We start from the raw sequence: 17,376 nt of genomic DNA on the forward strand, positions 1-17,376 counted from the left end.
AAAATTAAAAAGATTTATATGTTTTTTGTTTGTATTACAATTCAACCCATCCATAAATAAGGTTTTGTTTACATTAATCTCAAATCATGTACTTTATTATTTAGTTTTTGCTGTTTTGGGGCTCCCACAATGGGTTCCCTCAGAGTCACATGATTTCAGCAGAAGCATGCTCTCCTTATTCCATCCATTGCCATATGGCATCTATTTTGCATAGAAATTTCCTCAGCAGGAACACTGCATAGAGATTGCCCTCAAGTGCCAACCTCATTGCACAGAGACATCCCTCATTACCAGCCACATTGCAGAGAGAGTGCCTGACCCCCTTACTTGTCCAGGAAAGAGAAGAATGAAGTATCATTAATCAATCGGTTATTTGGTCTTCATAATTAGGCATAAACATGCACATAATTGGTTATTTTGTCACAAAATAAATCTCTCTACTATACATTAGTTTTGCAACACAAAATTTTTCCCTGATGCACAAAATATTGCCACAAACGTAATCAGTGTGCTACAAAATAAATTCTGATTCACCACGACTAGTTTGTGGGTTACAATATCATCTTTGTGACACAGAATATATTATCACAAAATATTTTTTGCACAAAATCTGTACCTATCCATCCATCCATCTATCTATCTAGGACAATCTTCATGTCACATAATAATAATCTCCAGCTATTGTCTCGTCTGACTTTCCTTTTGACATATACTCACGTTAGCGCTTCAGAGTAATTGTATTGAGGAGAAACTCCTAGAAACTTTTGCACTTCATCCATCACATTAGCAGGGTCTGTTCGTAATTGTTGTCCATCAACAATGAGCAACTAAAAAGCAAACATTAAAATGACCCACGATGAAGAGTTGCAACAGTCATTTATAAATTCAAGCATTTATTTAATATGGACTATTGCCATGTTTTTGAAGCATTTTCTGTTACTTTAGGCTGTATTTATGAAAACTGGCATTATTTTAGTGCAATTTACATGAGAGCAATCATATAATTAATTGCTATGGACAACACCACCTTTAACCTTTGCACATTTGGTTTAAAAAAAATGAGACCATGAGGTTTATATGTTGTTCAATTGTGAACATATGCACAAAAACAATAGAAAGCAGCCAGTTTTATTTATTGCACAGTCTAACATGCACTAGACAGAAACAAACTAATTTCTGATTGATTGCAATAGTTTACACACATGAGTGTAATGAGACAATGTTAGTAAATAATATTTTTTAAGAACTAGAGCATAGATAACTCTCCTAAAGGGTGTTGTTATCATGGGGTTGTCACTTTAATAAAGTAACACATATGAATTACACACAATCTGTGGCTGGATAAATGAGACCAGATGAGATGATGAAATGAAAGTTTAGGTAACCTGTGTAATTATTATGTATCCCTAATTACAGGTATGCACTAGCAAGTCTTCCATAACAACCAGTTAGGATCTGTCTTTTCCACTTTGCAGAATATAAGAATAATGGTTGAATGATTAATAATGCATAATTTCTGGGCAGTTATCTGTGCACTAGTTATTATAAATGTCCCCATCTGTATTTGGAGCTTTCATAAGAATTGTCAGTTAGCAGGTGGCCAATATCATGTTTTTTTCACCAAAATTAACAGTTGTGCCCATAAGTTTGATAATTATAGCTATATGTTTAAAATATGACAATTCAGATAATGTCAAGCAAAATCTGCAGGAATTGTTATTTTGTTGGTAGCATAGGTTGGCACATTATGTCCAACTTACGTTCCACCTCTGTATTATAACTTTTGCATTTAATAAAATGCTGGATAGATGGCTATGGACGTAACAGGTTTTCGGTTTGGACATTAGTTATATTTTCAAAACTGCTCTGCAGAGTGTTCAACTTAGTCTGCATTTCAGTTCGGAATTTTGCACTATAAACTCAGTAAGATATGATAATTCTAATATGGTGTTGGGGTATTGTGGTAATTGGTCATTGTCTCTGTTGCCAATTTGGTGACTGGTATGGTCTTTTACACAAAAGACACATAATAAAACAGGTCAATTCTCAGCAGCATCAGTAAAATTGTTTTTTATTTATGTCATCCACTTATAATTTAGCAATGCACTTTGCTCCTGGTTTATATGGGTTACTAGATACTGAAGAGTTTAAAATTCTCCTAGCGCCTTATTCATAGTTGATAGTGATCTCTGTATTCAGACGGTATGACAGTTTGCCCCAAGAAGTGCAATCTATCTGTCAAATAAACATACTCAATATTACTTGAATAACAAATGTTTGGAACGAACTGTTACACGTCAATTGAGCATACAAAACCAGGATTTGAGCACATCAAACAGTAGCCAAGTCTGCAGTTTAAATATATAAACAAATAATGTTTAGCAATTTTTCTTGAATATATTTACATTTTTGGTGGTGACAGCAGCATGGTGTGACACGCATGAAAGTATCACCTAAGTGATTAGACAGATATGCCAGTACAGGATAGAACTGTCGTGTTGACTTTACCATCTGTCCTCCAAAGTGTCTAACAATGAGGATGATGTATTGCCTCCCAGTGCTGTTCCTGACATTCTTCTGACAAGTGCTAGATATTTTATGCCTTATTATTGTGAAATATCTATAAATTTCTTAGTAATGGAAGACACTGTGCCTATTTGAGCGTTTCATATTTACTGATTTTCAGAGCAAGAAGAGATATTGTTATAGACTGGAAAGACAACATCTGGAGAAAATATAGAATGCTCCACAACTAATAATTCTGACTTTGTCATTTGCTATAGAACACATTAATTATTATGACACGCTACATGTATTTTTTCACAATGCATATCTACAGTAATAATCACACCGTAAAAATAGAATTGTGTCATAATATATAAAAAAGAGGCATTTCTGTAATAAAATTAGCACAAGCATATTAAATGTGGTAGATAAAATAAATAGGTTTTCACCTCTTTTCTTTTGATAATGTAATACAAGTGACTGCTGATGCTGAGGCAGACACATTCAGAGATGCACATGGCTCTGCATATGGGTGGAAATGCGCTAGTTTTCCATTTTTTTTTTGAGTACTTTACTCCCATTTTGCATCCAATTCTGCATCAACTCCTTAGAGACCAAAATTGCCTAAACCCATAAAGGTTCAGGAAGTTTATTGAGGGCAGCACGGTGGCTTGGTGGTTAACACTTCTGCCTTACAGCACTGGGGTCATGAGTTGGATTCCTGACCATGTCCTTATGTATGTGGAGTTTGTATGTTCTCCCAATATTTGTGTGGGTTTCCTTTGGGTGCTCTGGTTTCCTCCCACACTTCAAAAACATACTAATAGGTTAATTGGCTGCTATCAAATTGACCATAGTCTGTGTGTATGTTAAGGAATTTAGACTGTAAGCTCCAAGGGGGCAGGGACTGATGTGAGTGAGCTCTCTGTACAGCGCTGCGGAATTAGTGACACTATATAAATAGATAATGATTATGTCCCTATGGAGGACTGAAGTTTGAAATAGGATTAATCATGATGAAGGCGAGGATACCTATTGAAATAATGATATTATGCATATAGTAAGATAAGTATCAGTTGATTAGACTGTTGTGCAATGATATCTACTACCATGAACTCTAGCAGATTGATCTTAGTTTCATTTACTTGTTTTTGAAAACTACTTCTATAGCTTGCGGTAATCACCAAGGTAAGTGGAATAAATATCTGACCTAGTAACATGCACAGTACGTGCTCTAATGCAGCAGTGCACAATCACTGTCCTACCACTATCATCAAGAAAACTGCACAAAACTGTAGCAACCAACAGCAAACATTTAGCAGTTTGCTGCCAATGGAGGTAATTTATGAAGAGCAAAATGGCTGAGGTGCAGCCTAAATCCCCTTTGGTGGTGCTGTGCACCTCAATTTATACATTTGTACCTAGGTTTCTGCAAACAGTCATGGGCTGATGCAGAAAAATTGGGCAATTGTGGAGGAGCAGGAGTTTGAGTGGAGTAAGGGGTATTATAAAGATTTTGAAAAGGAGATTAGTCAAATTAGATAAAGTGTTGGAGAGGGCATATTTTAGGGCACCCCTTGCTGTTTGGAAGGGCATGAGACATTTGCACTATGTATAATGATTGGTATGCATTTTGTACCTTTTAGTCGAACTTTGAAAGAGCAGCACATTTCCAGGAGCACTTTGCTTAAAGTACAGAAAGATACAAATGCACAATAGTACTACATATAGGCAGTCTCTCTGTCCACTCACTCTTATGCTTAATTTAAGCCTTAAATTAGTAAAGTGTAGCAGTATTTTAGGGGGGGGTAGAATTCAATAAAAAGGGTGGTGATGTAATTTGCACTGTACGCCTGATATTTTTCATCACTAGGGGGCAGAGTAGGCATTCACCTAATTAAGAGTGCTGGGTGGATTATCTAGGCGTTCCAATGCAAAACCAAGGTGTACATGTAGTTTGGTTTGTAAATAAGGTTTTGTTGAGATATTTTTAGTAAATAACCCATAATGCACTGCATTACTACAGTGAGTTGAATATCAATTGTTCCATTAGAGTGCAGGTTGATGTGGTCAATGGTGTGTTTACGAAATTATAAAGCTATATGTTTATTTCATGCAAAATGACTCAACTAATATATGTTACCTGGGCAGGGGAGAAGTGTTCCAGCCACTTCTGTATATGTGTAGAGTACCACCCTGGCATTAGGCACTTCTTTTGGAGTGACCGTAGATCTGAGGATGCCTGGCTGCCAGCTGTAATGACCTCATAAAAGCTGAATTTTAGAGCAGCGGGGTCCTGGTGAGCACGTTGATGCTAAAGACCAAAGAAGTAGAACATTATACAAGTAAATTGGCAAAAAGATTATTTAATAAACAACATAGAGCAGGTACCATATAATTGTTATTGTGGTATGATTTTTTCCAAAAGCATGAAAAGAATATTAATGGAATAAATAAGGCCTTTTTTTTAATTAGAGAAGATTTTTATTTGTTTTTTCCAAAACAAAAAGAACACATACACTCAAATACAAAAATAAACATAAATATATTGCAGTGTCCACCTCACCAATAGTATCAGCTCATATATAAAAAGAGTAAAACAAAAAAATGGAACAAAATACAATCTTAAAATTGGTCCAAAGCAAAATCCAACGTATGAGGCAGCATTTGAAAGAATCAATATAAAAAAAACTCATCACAAATACATAACAGATACAGACAGTCGTCCAATTAGTTCAATTAAAATAAAAAGATGCACAGAACAGGCCAGTCAGTAGGCCATCCTTCCCCTCCCCTTAACAGTAAAATTACTCCTAGGAATCTTCTGAACATGCCCTGTAACTAGAACAGTATCATCTAGACCATAATTTATGATACTTAGGTTTTGCTGTCCTACATGTATACATGGCCTGTCGTGTTGCACAGTGGCGTTGACAACTGCCCTCCATTTATGAAATTCCAGTGGGCCAGGGGCCTGACAATTCCACGTCAGGCCTGAGCAATCACCACTTTGGCTGCAGTCATTAGATTAAATATATAGGAAGCTGTATATTTATCGGTAAAATATTCTAAAGAAATGCCATATAGGCACCATTTAGCCCCCATAGAGGCTGTCAGAAGGCACAGTATTAAAAACGCAGTCCCAAACCTCTGACCAAAAACGATGCCAAAAATTGCTAGCACGGGAGTGACACTTTGGGCAGTAGGAATTACTCCTCTGACCCATATGAAACAGACCAAGAGGGGAATGATATACCCTATGTAACATAAACAAATAAATAAGGCATTTAAATATGCTCTCAATAAATTACCCATGCTGAAAGAGAGACTAACTGAAGACAAGAACTATTATTTAGTGTGTGGTATATGGTACACCTGAACACCTGGAAGGGTAACACATTTCCAGGGATTTCAGCAAGTTATGCAAACTCTCCTGGCTAGCTTCACAAGAGTCCTCAAGTCAGGTGCATGTAGTCTTGGAACCTGCCAGAATTCGTCATGGAATTAGCACCCTAATCTGGTGATTGGGCTGGAGATAATCTGGAAAGTAACTATTGAAAGAAGTGTGGTCTTCTATGTCAAAGAAGATAGCAAGTAATTTGACTTGAAAGGCCAATACCAGCAACTTTCAAGTTTCTCCGTGCCAAAATAAAGCAATGGACGTTAATGCTATCTTTACACCAGGGGTTGGTCTACCCTCCTTATATTTAAATTGTGCAATTATTATTGTTTTTATAGCTTTTATGCATACTTGCCAACTCTCCCGCATTGTCCGGGAGACTCCCGCATTTTGCGAGAGTCTCCCGGACGAGTGTGGCAATCTCCCTGATAGGAAGGGGGAAAAATTTAGTTTAAACGCCGCGATTCACCCGGAATCGCGGCGTTTGGCCCCGCCCCCACTGTAAAATGACGCTATTTGCGTCATTCCGTCACGGGGGCGGGGCCAAAATGACGCGATTTCGTAGCCCCGCCCCCTGCACGCCCACGTCCCAGCCGGCATCTCCCGGAAGAAAAAAAAAAAATGTTGGCAAGTATGCTTTTATGAGTTACTGGTTTACTCTTGTACAATATATTTAATGAATGAAGCCATTTAACAAGAAATCATGGAATAATATTCCAATTCCAACCACAGTCTCAATAACATAGGTATCGCACTAGAGAGTATTGAACATGACTGTTACTTCTGTTTAAATGATATTCTCCAATATTATCAGACGTTCTTTTTTATCTGTCAACCATTGTAAATCCCTGTTTATATCAGCTTAGCCTTCTGAGTTCACTGTGGGCTAATGGCTTGAAAACAGCCCAAAAAATACAGCTGTCATATGGATTATTGGATTTGCATACCTATGAACGCTGCTTATGCTTCACTGTCCTGATCCTAATTATTATGCTGGTAATTGTATCTGAAATAATTAGTAATATACACCCTGGACTTTAAATGTGCTATCATCAACAGCATCATCGACATTTATTTATATAGCACCAGCAAGTTCCGAAGGAACAAACACAGCAATAAAACAAAACAGGGTAATACAGACAGACAGAGAGGTAAGGCCCTGCCTGCAAGCTTACAATCTATGAGAATGGGCCTCATTTAGAATTAGGAGTAAATCCATTTTGTAATGTTGCACTATGACAAAACTATGATATCCTGCAGAGAGACAATTTTAAAATGCTTTGGGCAGATTTAGAGTTGGGAGAAGCATTTCCTCAACTTTAAATTGCAGTGTAAAAATAAAGCTCCCCAGCATGCAAAAAAATGCATTTGCAGCCCTTGCATTGCAACATGGTTTGTCCGGGTGCAAAGTTGCAGCATTTAGCTGGATTTGTTCCTAACTCTAAATGAGGCCATATATCTCTCTTTGAGTCCTCCTTTTCCCCTTTAGCAGAGAGTCTTGAGTTATTGCCCAGTGGGCATTAATAGCAGGGTCATTAATTGCAGGGTTAGTATAAGAGTGACAGGTAAATATTAAAAGCTCTGCAACATCCCTGGTGCTTGTTACTATAAAAAAAACTAAAATGGAAGCGAGTTTTGATTTAATATCATGCTCATGCTCTGAATCCCAATGTCTTGTTTACCAGGAAGGATGCCCTGCATTACATTACAAGATTTATGAACATTAATGTCAGAATTGCAGGTCAAGCTCTCAAGTTGAGTTTAATGAGAAGGTGTAAATCTGTCTATGGAATGCTAGAGACATATAAAACCTCATTATGTACTGTTGTGTTGTGAAAAAGTAATATACATTTTCAATTTTGTGCTAAGCCAAGCATTGTAGGACAGCACAGTGATTTAGATCTACTTGCTAAGCAATCTTAAGCAATTCATTCTTGAAAATTACACATTAAAAGGTTCTTCTTCAGAAAATAGTCATTTTTTTATGTAGCACCTCTTACAATTGCAACACTTTAGTGTCACTTTTGCTTTATTTTAGATTCAGTACAGTCGAGGTCAATAATTAGAAAATAAGTGCAGCCTTCATTGTATTGCTATTTTCTTATCAATCTGTCACAAAAACTATAATCAGTAGTAAGTAGGCAAAACAAGCCAGTTATTATGGTTTTATAAGGTTGATATTGTTGACATAGCAAATGTAAACAAGAGAATATAGTATTTCAAGCAACTTAGCTACATTCAATTTATATTTAGCTTCCCTACTTTAAACTTAATTTAATTTACCTTAATGCAGCAATGTATTTAATTAATAATCCCAGTACTTGAGCTCATGTAGACCTTTAGAATGTTTATTTTATCTTAACTTATTTGTCAGGTATCATTGATCTACGATTGTTTCAGAAAGTTTGGCAATCAAGTAATGTAATAGTAAACATGCAATATCAATACGTAAAAATAATGGACTGTCACTCGCTATAGTAAGCTGAAGTGTTGTAGTATTTGGGTATACAAGCAAAGGCTTACATTTACATATACGGAAATAACATATTCAAATAAATTGTACTGTGGGTGATAGGGCCTGGCTGGCCTGAGTGGGGGTTATCTGCGCCCCAAACTGGTCCCATGATGGGCTACCTTGGACTGGGTCACTTGGATACCTGCAATTATTCCGTTATAATGTTCCTAATAGGCTGCTAAGCCGAGTCAAACCCCTTCCCCCGGACTCAAGTGCCAGCTAAATCTTTATGCAAGTCCTTTGCAGCGATATGTGGATTCTGCTTTGTGTTTCTGATGCTTACAGGTAGTTCTATCAGATTTTCTAGGTCTTCCAGATCTTGCCTTAACTTCAATAGTTCGCCTTAAATTCCATTTATTAATTTTTTTCGAACTTGGAAATTCCACACTGTAGACAGTTAGATGTCTTTTAATAGCCTTCCCCTGCTCCGTAGCAGTCAATTATCTTTATTTTCACATCCTCAATCAACCAAAAGAAAGTATATTCCTATAGGGTCACTCTGTGCCTGAAATCTTTTAGAACGCATGTATTTTATTGATATGCATTAAAATTAAAATCAAACCATCTTATTGGTACGTAGGTGAAATATTTAAACACAAGTATGTGATAAGTGCATGTGAAAATACTGTGAAATAAAATACTAAAAAAGAACTCTTGTACACTTTTCTTGTATGTAATCTGCATTATTTCTAGTAATCCTTTTTGATTTCTTATATTTATCAGATAACCTATAATCACAATCAGGGCCGGACTGGCCATCTGGCGCTTCTGGCAAATGCCAGAAGGGCCGATGGCCAGATGGGCCGGTCTGCATGCCTGCCTAGCAGCAACACACTGCGCGCTGCTCGGCGGACGGAGAATTAGTGACTGCCGCCTACGCGAGCAATCACATGAGACGGCACCTGTCACGTGGTGCCGTCCCATGTGATTGCTCGAATAGGCGGCTGTCACTGATTCTCCGTCTGCTGGGCAGCGCGCAGAGTGCTGCTGCTGGATGTAAAAAGGTAAGTGTTTGTGTGAAAGTAATAGTGTGTCTGTGTGTGTAAGTAATAGTGGGGCTAACAAACAGTGGGGAAAACTGGGGCTAACAAACAAACAGTGGGGCTAACAAACTGGGGTAAACAAACAGTGGGGCAAACTGGGGCTAAAACAAACAGTGGGGCTAACAAACAGAGGGGCTAACAAACTGGGGCAAACAAACAGTGGAGCAAACAAACAGTGGAGCAAACAGTGTGTCTAATAGTGTGGCTGTGTGTCTAATAGTGTGGCTAATAGTGGGGCTAATAGTGTGGCTGTGGGGCTAATTGTGTGCTGTAGGGCTAATAGTGTGGCTGTGGGGCCCCATGTTGCCATAGTGTGCGTGTGTGTTTGGCCATGTTCATATAGTGTGCGTGCGCAGTATTTTAATATAATATGTGAGGGAAGGGAGGATCTTAATATAGTATTGGAGGTAGGCTATTTAATGGTGGAGTGTAGGTGGGGGCTAATCATTTAAGGTGAGGTGAAAGAACCTATCAATTGAATATGGGCTGATTTTGTGGAGGAGGGCTATTTATTAAATGTGAACATGAATTATTTGTTGTCGGGGATGGTTGTGGAAAATGGCTATATTTATTAAACTTTAATGCTATTTAATTTATTGCTGGGACTGTTTGGAGGGAGGGAAATATTTTTTGAGTAAATGGGTATACTGTTAATTTAATGTTGGGGCTGGTTGGAGGAAAATAGGTCTACTTATTAAATGTGAATATTATTATTATTGTGGGGACTGGAGGGAGGCTTAATTATAAAACGTGAGTGCTATTGTTTTAACACCGGGGCTGGTTGGAGTTTTCTAAATCTCATGTACCCCATTTTTTTCAAAATAGGGCATCCAATATTTCAGGATCAAGACAAGAAAGAACTGAGCTAAAGAAACCAGCTGCTACAAGTGGTGAAAGTGAGTAAGACAGGTAGGAGAGAGCAGGACAATCTGCCAACTGTCCTAAATCTGGTAAGGCAGTCCTTAATTTGGGTGACTGTCTCACATAGTCAGAATTTGGTTTGACTGCAAGGACAGTTGGGAGGTATGTCCCGCTTTACTACGTACTGCTTGTGAAGGCAAAGCTGTGTGCTTCTAACAGTAGTGTACACAGTATTGCCTGTGTATTTGTCCAAAATGATAACCATGTTACATAATAGGACACTGCTGTCTTAAATACCCCGGGCCACCTGCGCCTTAATCCAGCTCTGGTTAGGGGAAGGGAACTGATAGCTGCTCTCAGTTCCCGGACAGGACACAACCTGCAGCAAGCAGAGGAGCTCTAAGTATCACAAGATTTTGGAATCTCGTGAGACAAAGAGCTTCCCTGCTCACTCTACAGGAAGTTCCCACACTTATGGATGTCAGCAGCACCAGAAGCATAGATAAATGTAATGTTTTATTATAATGTATGTATCAATGCCCCTGGTTGGCCACACCCACAACACAATGCGGCCACGCCCTTTTTGGGGGCCGCCGCTGTGCGGCGGCACACGATTTCTTTCATACTTGAACTAAGGTGGGCCTGTGTATTTTAAATGCCAGGGCTGATTTTTAGTCCCAGTCCAGCCCTGATCACAATCCAATACTATAATGCTTGTGTGAATACAGTTTATATTGACTATACCTTTACATAGTAGTATGTGTCCATTTGTCTGCAAAGAGATAGTGCATCCCATTGTTAATACTTCTTATTTATTAGTTATCAGATTAATACAAATGTGGAAACAAACTATTAGAATGGTGATCAATATTATGACACGTTGGAAGTGTCACTATACCTGCTATTTTATTTGCAGGTATTCATGTCCAAATAATTGCTATATACCCTCCCTTAATTATAATTGTATCTGTGCAAATGTGGATGTTTTGATGTTATATGCATCTCAGATTATCTGCTCTCGGGAGTAAATTAATCAAATAGCGATTTTTGCAAATGGCTGATATCCGACAACTTTGCATGGTAAATTTAAAGCGGCAATAGCTTTAGTGGCAATTTGCTGGTTTCAGTTGCTGTCTTACAGATTTTATGTCCTCTCACTTTCATTATGCAAATATTTCTCCCATGATCCTCTGTGATTTAATTTCCATTATGCTGTCTCTGAAGTGTATGCTTTTAATCAATAATTGTTCAACATTATTGATAATTAGCACATGGATATCAGGACTAAACAGTGCATGTTCTGTATTCAGGGGAGCACCACTTATAGGTCATATTAATAATGGTGGTTTATGCTAGATGATTACTCTGTCTTCAAGGGAGCACCCCCTGTAGGTCATATTAAAAATTGTTGGTTAATGACATACTACTTATTAGGGGAAGGCTGATAATCAGTAAGAAATATATCTGGTGCTGACCCTCAACACCATAGCAATATTTTCACAAGCTAAGTCAGCTGCTTAGAGGATCCCATGGTTGTTGAGAGTGGGCACAATATCCTGAGTGGTTAGAAAGGTCATAGTATTTATGCAACTCAGGATTTGTCTTTACCTAACATAATATAAGGCCTAACAAGTCAATCAAGTTTTGAGGTCTAAAAAAATAATTCTCTAATTAAATTACTGAAAGGGTGCCCAAACGTTTGCACATGCCACATTCCCTCTTTTTTCCCAGTCTGTTAAATTTAGTAAATAAATATTAAGAGTCTGATTAATTGAGGGACATAAATGGTGACTTGTGAGATATTTTGCATAATATCACTCTGTGCATGCCCAGATCCGGTCTATACGCCAGGGAATGCAGCAACATCCAATTCATCTTTGAGTGCAAAGGACTCTTATGGCAGCTTATGATTTCAGCGGCGGAACGGGGAGAGGACTGGGCGTATGCACGTAGTCAATGTACAGTAAGGGTATGCCAAGCTTGATTCAAGCTTTGGGCATCTCAACAGTACAAGTACAGGTGTTGTTTACTAGTGATGATGCCTGTGTATGTGTACTGGCTGTGACCATTACCATTACCTCTTGTTGCCCTACTCGCCAGTGACGCGTGCATCCACTTCTCCGTGTGAACATACCCACTCGATGATGCCAACGAGGTGGCGTGAAAGCGCTATCGTCAGTGATAGTGTGCTGAGGTGGGAACCAGAGTCTATAAAGACTCTCTCTTTCCACTTTGCAAGGTGCCACCAAAGACAGCGAAGGTGCCACCGAAGATAGTGACGTCAGAATTAAGCGCCAGCATCCAGCAACTTTGCATTTACCAGCAGTCACATAGCACTGGTTTCCGTACGCTGCCATCGGGTTTAAGATAAGTGTACATTTTAATTTTGTCATCATTAAAGTGTTTGGTTATTTTTTGCAGGTATAGCGGGTGTCTGTATCCCAAGCATAGGGATATCATACCCAACCCCCCGATTCATGTGCGTTATTTAAAAAAATGCAATGTACATTTGTTTGTTCTGAATCAAGCCCTACGTGTACATTAAAATGTGCAGAAATATGCCTCGTTAAGTTCGTACCCTGCAAAGGTTGTGTTAATTTATTTACCTTTCATTTCTATTGTATTGTGTCTATAACTTATATAGCAAAATACATTTCCGTGCAGCTTGAAATAGGAAAAATAAGACGCCGGATAACTTAAAACTCGTTTAGGACCCCGGGCTACGATTTATTTTTCAGTCTTTGCTATTTTCACTATGTACAATGACACAGGTGTGATCTGTTTTCTGCTGCTTATCCACATTGCTACATCTTGTTCTTTTCCTAGAAATTACTTTTGCAATCAGAATTTTCTTTCCTTGCTGTCTGTAGCTCTTGAGTTGATTACATATTCCCTACTGTTCTGGGCCATCGCCGTGTTCCGGACATTGTAGGCGCTTTATAATATTAGACCACAACAATAGTTTGTCTTAAGCACACTCAAAAATGAATTACTCTGACACTGAATTTGTTCCTATCTTCTGAAAATGTAATGACTTTTCTATACGGAAAGAAAATTCATATTTAAAAGTTTCTTACATTTGAAGTAAGTCTGAAGCTTGATAGTGATGTCACATGAAGATATTATGATGTCATCTTTTTTTCTGCTATATAGGCATTGATTGGTATCTTATAGGCAATTCTATTATAGAAGTATATGATATACAATTATTATGTGTTTAGTATTTTTATGCTTGTGTGATTTAATGTGCATGCTATGCATATATAAATGTAATGAAGCACACGTTTAAGACCTGCACGGATATTCTGTTTTTATATTTGATGTTTAATACAATCACATTATAGTATACTCTGGGACTACATTAAATAATCCTCTGTATCACGATTTCATAAAGAGGATGATGTAGATTCATACTTTTCATTATCATCTGAACTGTCAACATGGGTTAGCCCAGAGTTGGCTAACCTGTGACACTCCAGGTGTTGTGAAACTATAAGTCCCAGCATACCCTTCCAGCAATAAGCTGCTATATATTGGTAAAGCATGCTGGGACTTGTAGTTTCACAACACCTGGAGTGTCACAGGTTAGCCAACACTGGGCTAGCCATTCCATAATTTCATGTGTTTGACTCATAGCTATACAACTTAAGCGAAATGTCACACACGTTGGGGGTAATTTTCTTCTCTTCACGCAAGTGGTCAGACTCTATAAAGTAACTAATAGTCAATACAATAAACTTGATATTGGGACTTCACAATGCACTAATGCCTTCAACTGCAGGGAATGGAGAAACTGACATTACTGACAGTACATTGTAAAAAATACAGTTGAGATGACAATGTAGTGCCTGGGCATTTGTACTCTAGAGTTCAGAAAAATAGTACCCGCCAGAACCGCATGTGATGAGGCTTCATAGGATGTTACAAAAGTAAAACATTGGCGATTCTTGCTCGCACCTCAGCGATGTTTTACTTACCTTAATACCTGGAAGTGCGCGCACCAAGCGAGGCTGCGGCTCTACGCACCATATAATTCGCCATAATGTGTTGTGAAAAATATAAGTCCCAGTGACATTGTTTTGTGGTATTTGTTCAATTAGATAGGTAATGGTGCCAATGACAAGCCATTGTGTTTTTTTTGCAACAGTCATTATGTTATAAATAAATAAAATATAGTTTGGAATGCAAGCAATGTGTTGCATCGGTATTTGAACACTTCATGTCACACGTCACAATCAAGAATAATATTTTTTCTCTAGAACAGCCCAGGAAGAATGAGTGCCAGCTGGGCTGTAAGCTCCTTTTATCAGGATATAGACATATTTCGATACTTGCTGACTGGTATGTGCTGTAATTAGTCTGATTCTCTAGGGCGCGTAATTTGTTTGACAAATTTTTAAAATTCTGAACCAATTTGAGGATCTTTGGCGTTTAGGTGAATTTTTGGCCCATCTCATACAACTCTATTTATTATATTCTGCAAGCCAATTATCACTACTGACCACTGGGTCCATCGTTTGCCTGTTACACACCTTGTTTTGGCACTGGATATAGATACTGTATATTTATTTAAAATATTTTTCTTTGCAGTTATAGCACCTATCAAAGTGCTGTATCACTACTTACTGCTACAATACAATGTTGTGTTTGCACATGATACTGATATTTTTCCCAAAGTTGAGTATTTGCAAGCATTTTGGATACCCTTAACATTTAACATTTTAACAGTTTTTACAAAAAAAATTCAGTATATGACTTTGTAATTTGATTATGTTAAAACAAAATGATGAACTGTAGTAGTTATTAGTGAAACAAGCAGGAATGGGCTATCCTGCACAGAGAACCGTATTTCTCTTTAAATTTGCATTTAATAAAATAAGTTGTAACTATCATGTTATTTCTTTGGCTGAGGTATAATTAAAAAAACATTTATAGATCCCAGCCAATAAATACCTTAAGTGAATAACTGGTCATAAAAAGTACAGGAAACTTGCTTAGCTTTGTCAAGCAATAAAGTTTATTTTCTCTGTATAAAACATTGGAGTATTAAATTATTAGTTTCAATACTGTTTAAATATGTTGTCATTTTATGACTAAAATTGTCAATCTTTAACCAAGAGAGTCAATTACATCAGCACTCAGACTATCTGCTTCTCAGGTATCATATGAAGTACACTACTGATTAACATAGAGATAAGGGATATCATGGCACAATTTGAAGCAGTAAGTTTCACGGTTGAACAATGATAGGGAAATTCAGTGCAGAAAACTAAGGGGTATATTTACTAAACTGCAGGTTTGAAAAAGTGGAGATGTTGCCTATAGCAACCAATCAGATTCTAGCTGTCATTTTGTAGAATTTACTAAATAAATAACTAGAATCTTATTGGTTGCTATTGGCAACATCTCCACTTTTTCAAACCCTCAGGTTAGTAAATCTAATCGAAAGGATCAAATTTCAATGGCGAAATGTCACAGCAAAACACAGGTCAAGGTCAATATTTTTTTGAAAGCAGTTTTGAAAAATTCACTCATCTCTATTTTAGCAGCTCTGGTGAAAATATGTTTCTAAAACTCCCATTATGCAATTCTTCCTGCATTGTAGCAACTACAGACCTTAGTCAGGTATGTAGCGCAAATTCTCACCTGATACCAGGAATAGGCTCGATCGGAGGGATCAATGAGAATGGTGATAATTTTTGCCTTTGGAATTAAAGCAGCCGCTCGTTTTGGAGCTTCTTCAGAATGAAAATAGTTGGCACTTTTTTCAAACAGGAAATCACTGGTAAGATTGGATGGGATTGGGAAGAAATCCATGTACCTGAAATAATAGCACAGTAATGTAAACTATTTATTGCAATATTTACAAACTAAAGTAAAAAAAAAAAAAAGATCTCTTGTAAGGTACTATGTTGTACAACAATTTATTTTAGTAATTTAGCTTTTTTCCCAGTAATATGAAAGCCCAGATAAATAGCATAGCATTTGATCATGTTAGGACTGGCCAGAATGGGAAGACTTTGGCGTCAGTTGGTCAGCTTAACATATATTGCAATATGTGGAACTAACATTCCCTGTATTTAATATAAAACAGTACTTGGTATAGCATTAATTATGTGTTTGGAGAGTGCAGAGTATCCCTGTTTTCTTGTCTATAAAATGTGGCAACCCCCTCTTGCACCCCAGTTTGTACATGGTGAGTGCAGAGGATCTATGTCTGTTTTTGTATGTATATATATATATATATATATATTTATATATATATATAGATGTATAGAGATACAGATATAGATATAGATATATAGAGATAGATGTACTTGCTCAGTGACCCTTGAAGGTTTTTTTGCAGGTTTTTTCTTTTGCAGGATTATTTATTCTAATTAAGAGCCCTGCCTATGGGACCCCCTTGCCCGTGGGGCCCCCGGGCACCTGCCTTTCGTGCCCAATGGAAAAGATGGCCCTGTAGACACTGCACTGCACTGCTGATACCGGACAAACTGTCTTTTGATACTATGTTGCTGACTCAGTGCATTTTGCCAATATGCAGGTTTTAATTAAATGTATAATGCTCAGTGATTAGTTTGTAAAGGTGGGTGATTATGAGATTATTTATATTACGGTGAGTGTTTGACAGCTGTTATTTGGCAGAAGGCGTGAAATGTAAAATTGATAATAACTTTTTAGGTTGGCTATAACAAATGTCTAAGCTATTGGACTTGGTACTGAGGTAGATCTCTTCATAATTTTTGTCTCTCCATTCTTATGAGCACAGCTGTAATAAGTACATACCAAGCTCCAGGAGTATAATGCTTGATAAAGAACTGGATTGTTTTATTATTAAATTATACAGTGCTAACATGTTACACAGCATTTTATAGATACCACCTGTCCCTGTTTCCAGCCCTGTTTTGCGTTTCTAAATCTGAACTTGTTGCAGCCTAGTCTTTCTCCCAGCTCTCATCTTTGTCTTAGTATGTGTCTTTGTATTAGTCTGTGTGTTGTTTAGCTTGTGTTTCCCTTGTTCCGATTTTGCTGTTACATTCCCGTGTTTC

General features: G+C 37.6%; 1 protein-coding gene across 2 annotated transcripts in view; it reads right to left on the minus strand.

Annotated features, from left to right (window-relative positions):
* LOC142142035 (bifunctional heparan sulfate N-deacetylase/N-sulfotransferase 3-like) overlaps positions 1-17,376 on the minus strand; it is a 223,685-nt gene that overhangs the window by 9,765 nt on the left and 196,544 nt on the right. For both annotated transcript variants that reach the window (XM_075200342.1, XM_075200341.1), the window contains exons 10-12: positions 15,971-16,145; positions 4,649-4,819; positions 718-827 (exon numbers count right to left, since the gene is read on the minus strand). In XM_075200342.1, coding sequence (XP_075056443.1) covers positions 718-827; positions 4,649-4,819; positions 15,971-16,145 — 456 coding nt within the window. The remainder of the gene's footprint in view (positions 1-717; positions 828-4,648; positions 4,820-15,970; positions 16,146-17,376) is intronic.

The sequence above is a fragment of the Mixophyes fleayi genome, chromosome 1, assembly GCF_038048845.1.
Source record: "Mixophyes fleayi isolate aMixFle1 chromosome 1, aMixFle1.hap1, whole genome shotgun sequence".
Lineage (NCBI taxonomy): Eukaryota > Metazoa > Chordata > Amphibia > Anura > Limnodynastidae > Mixophyes > Mixophyes fleayi.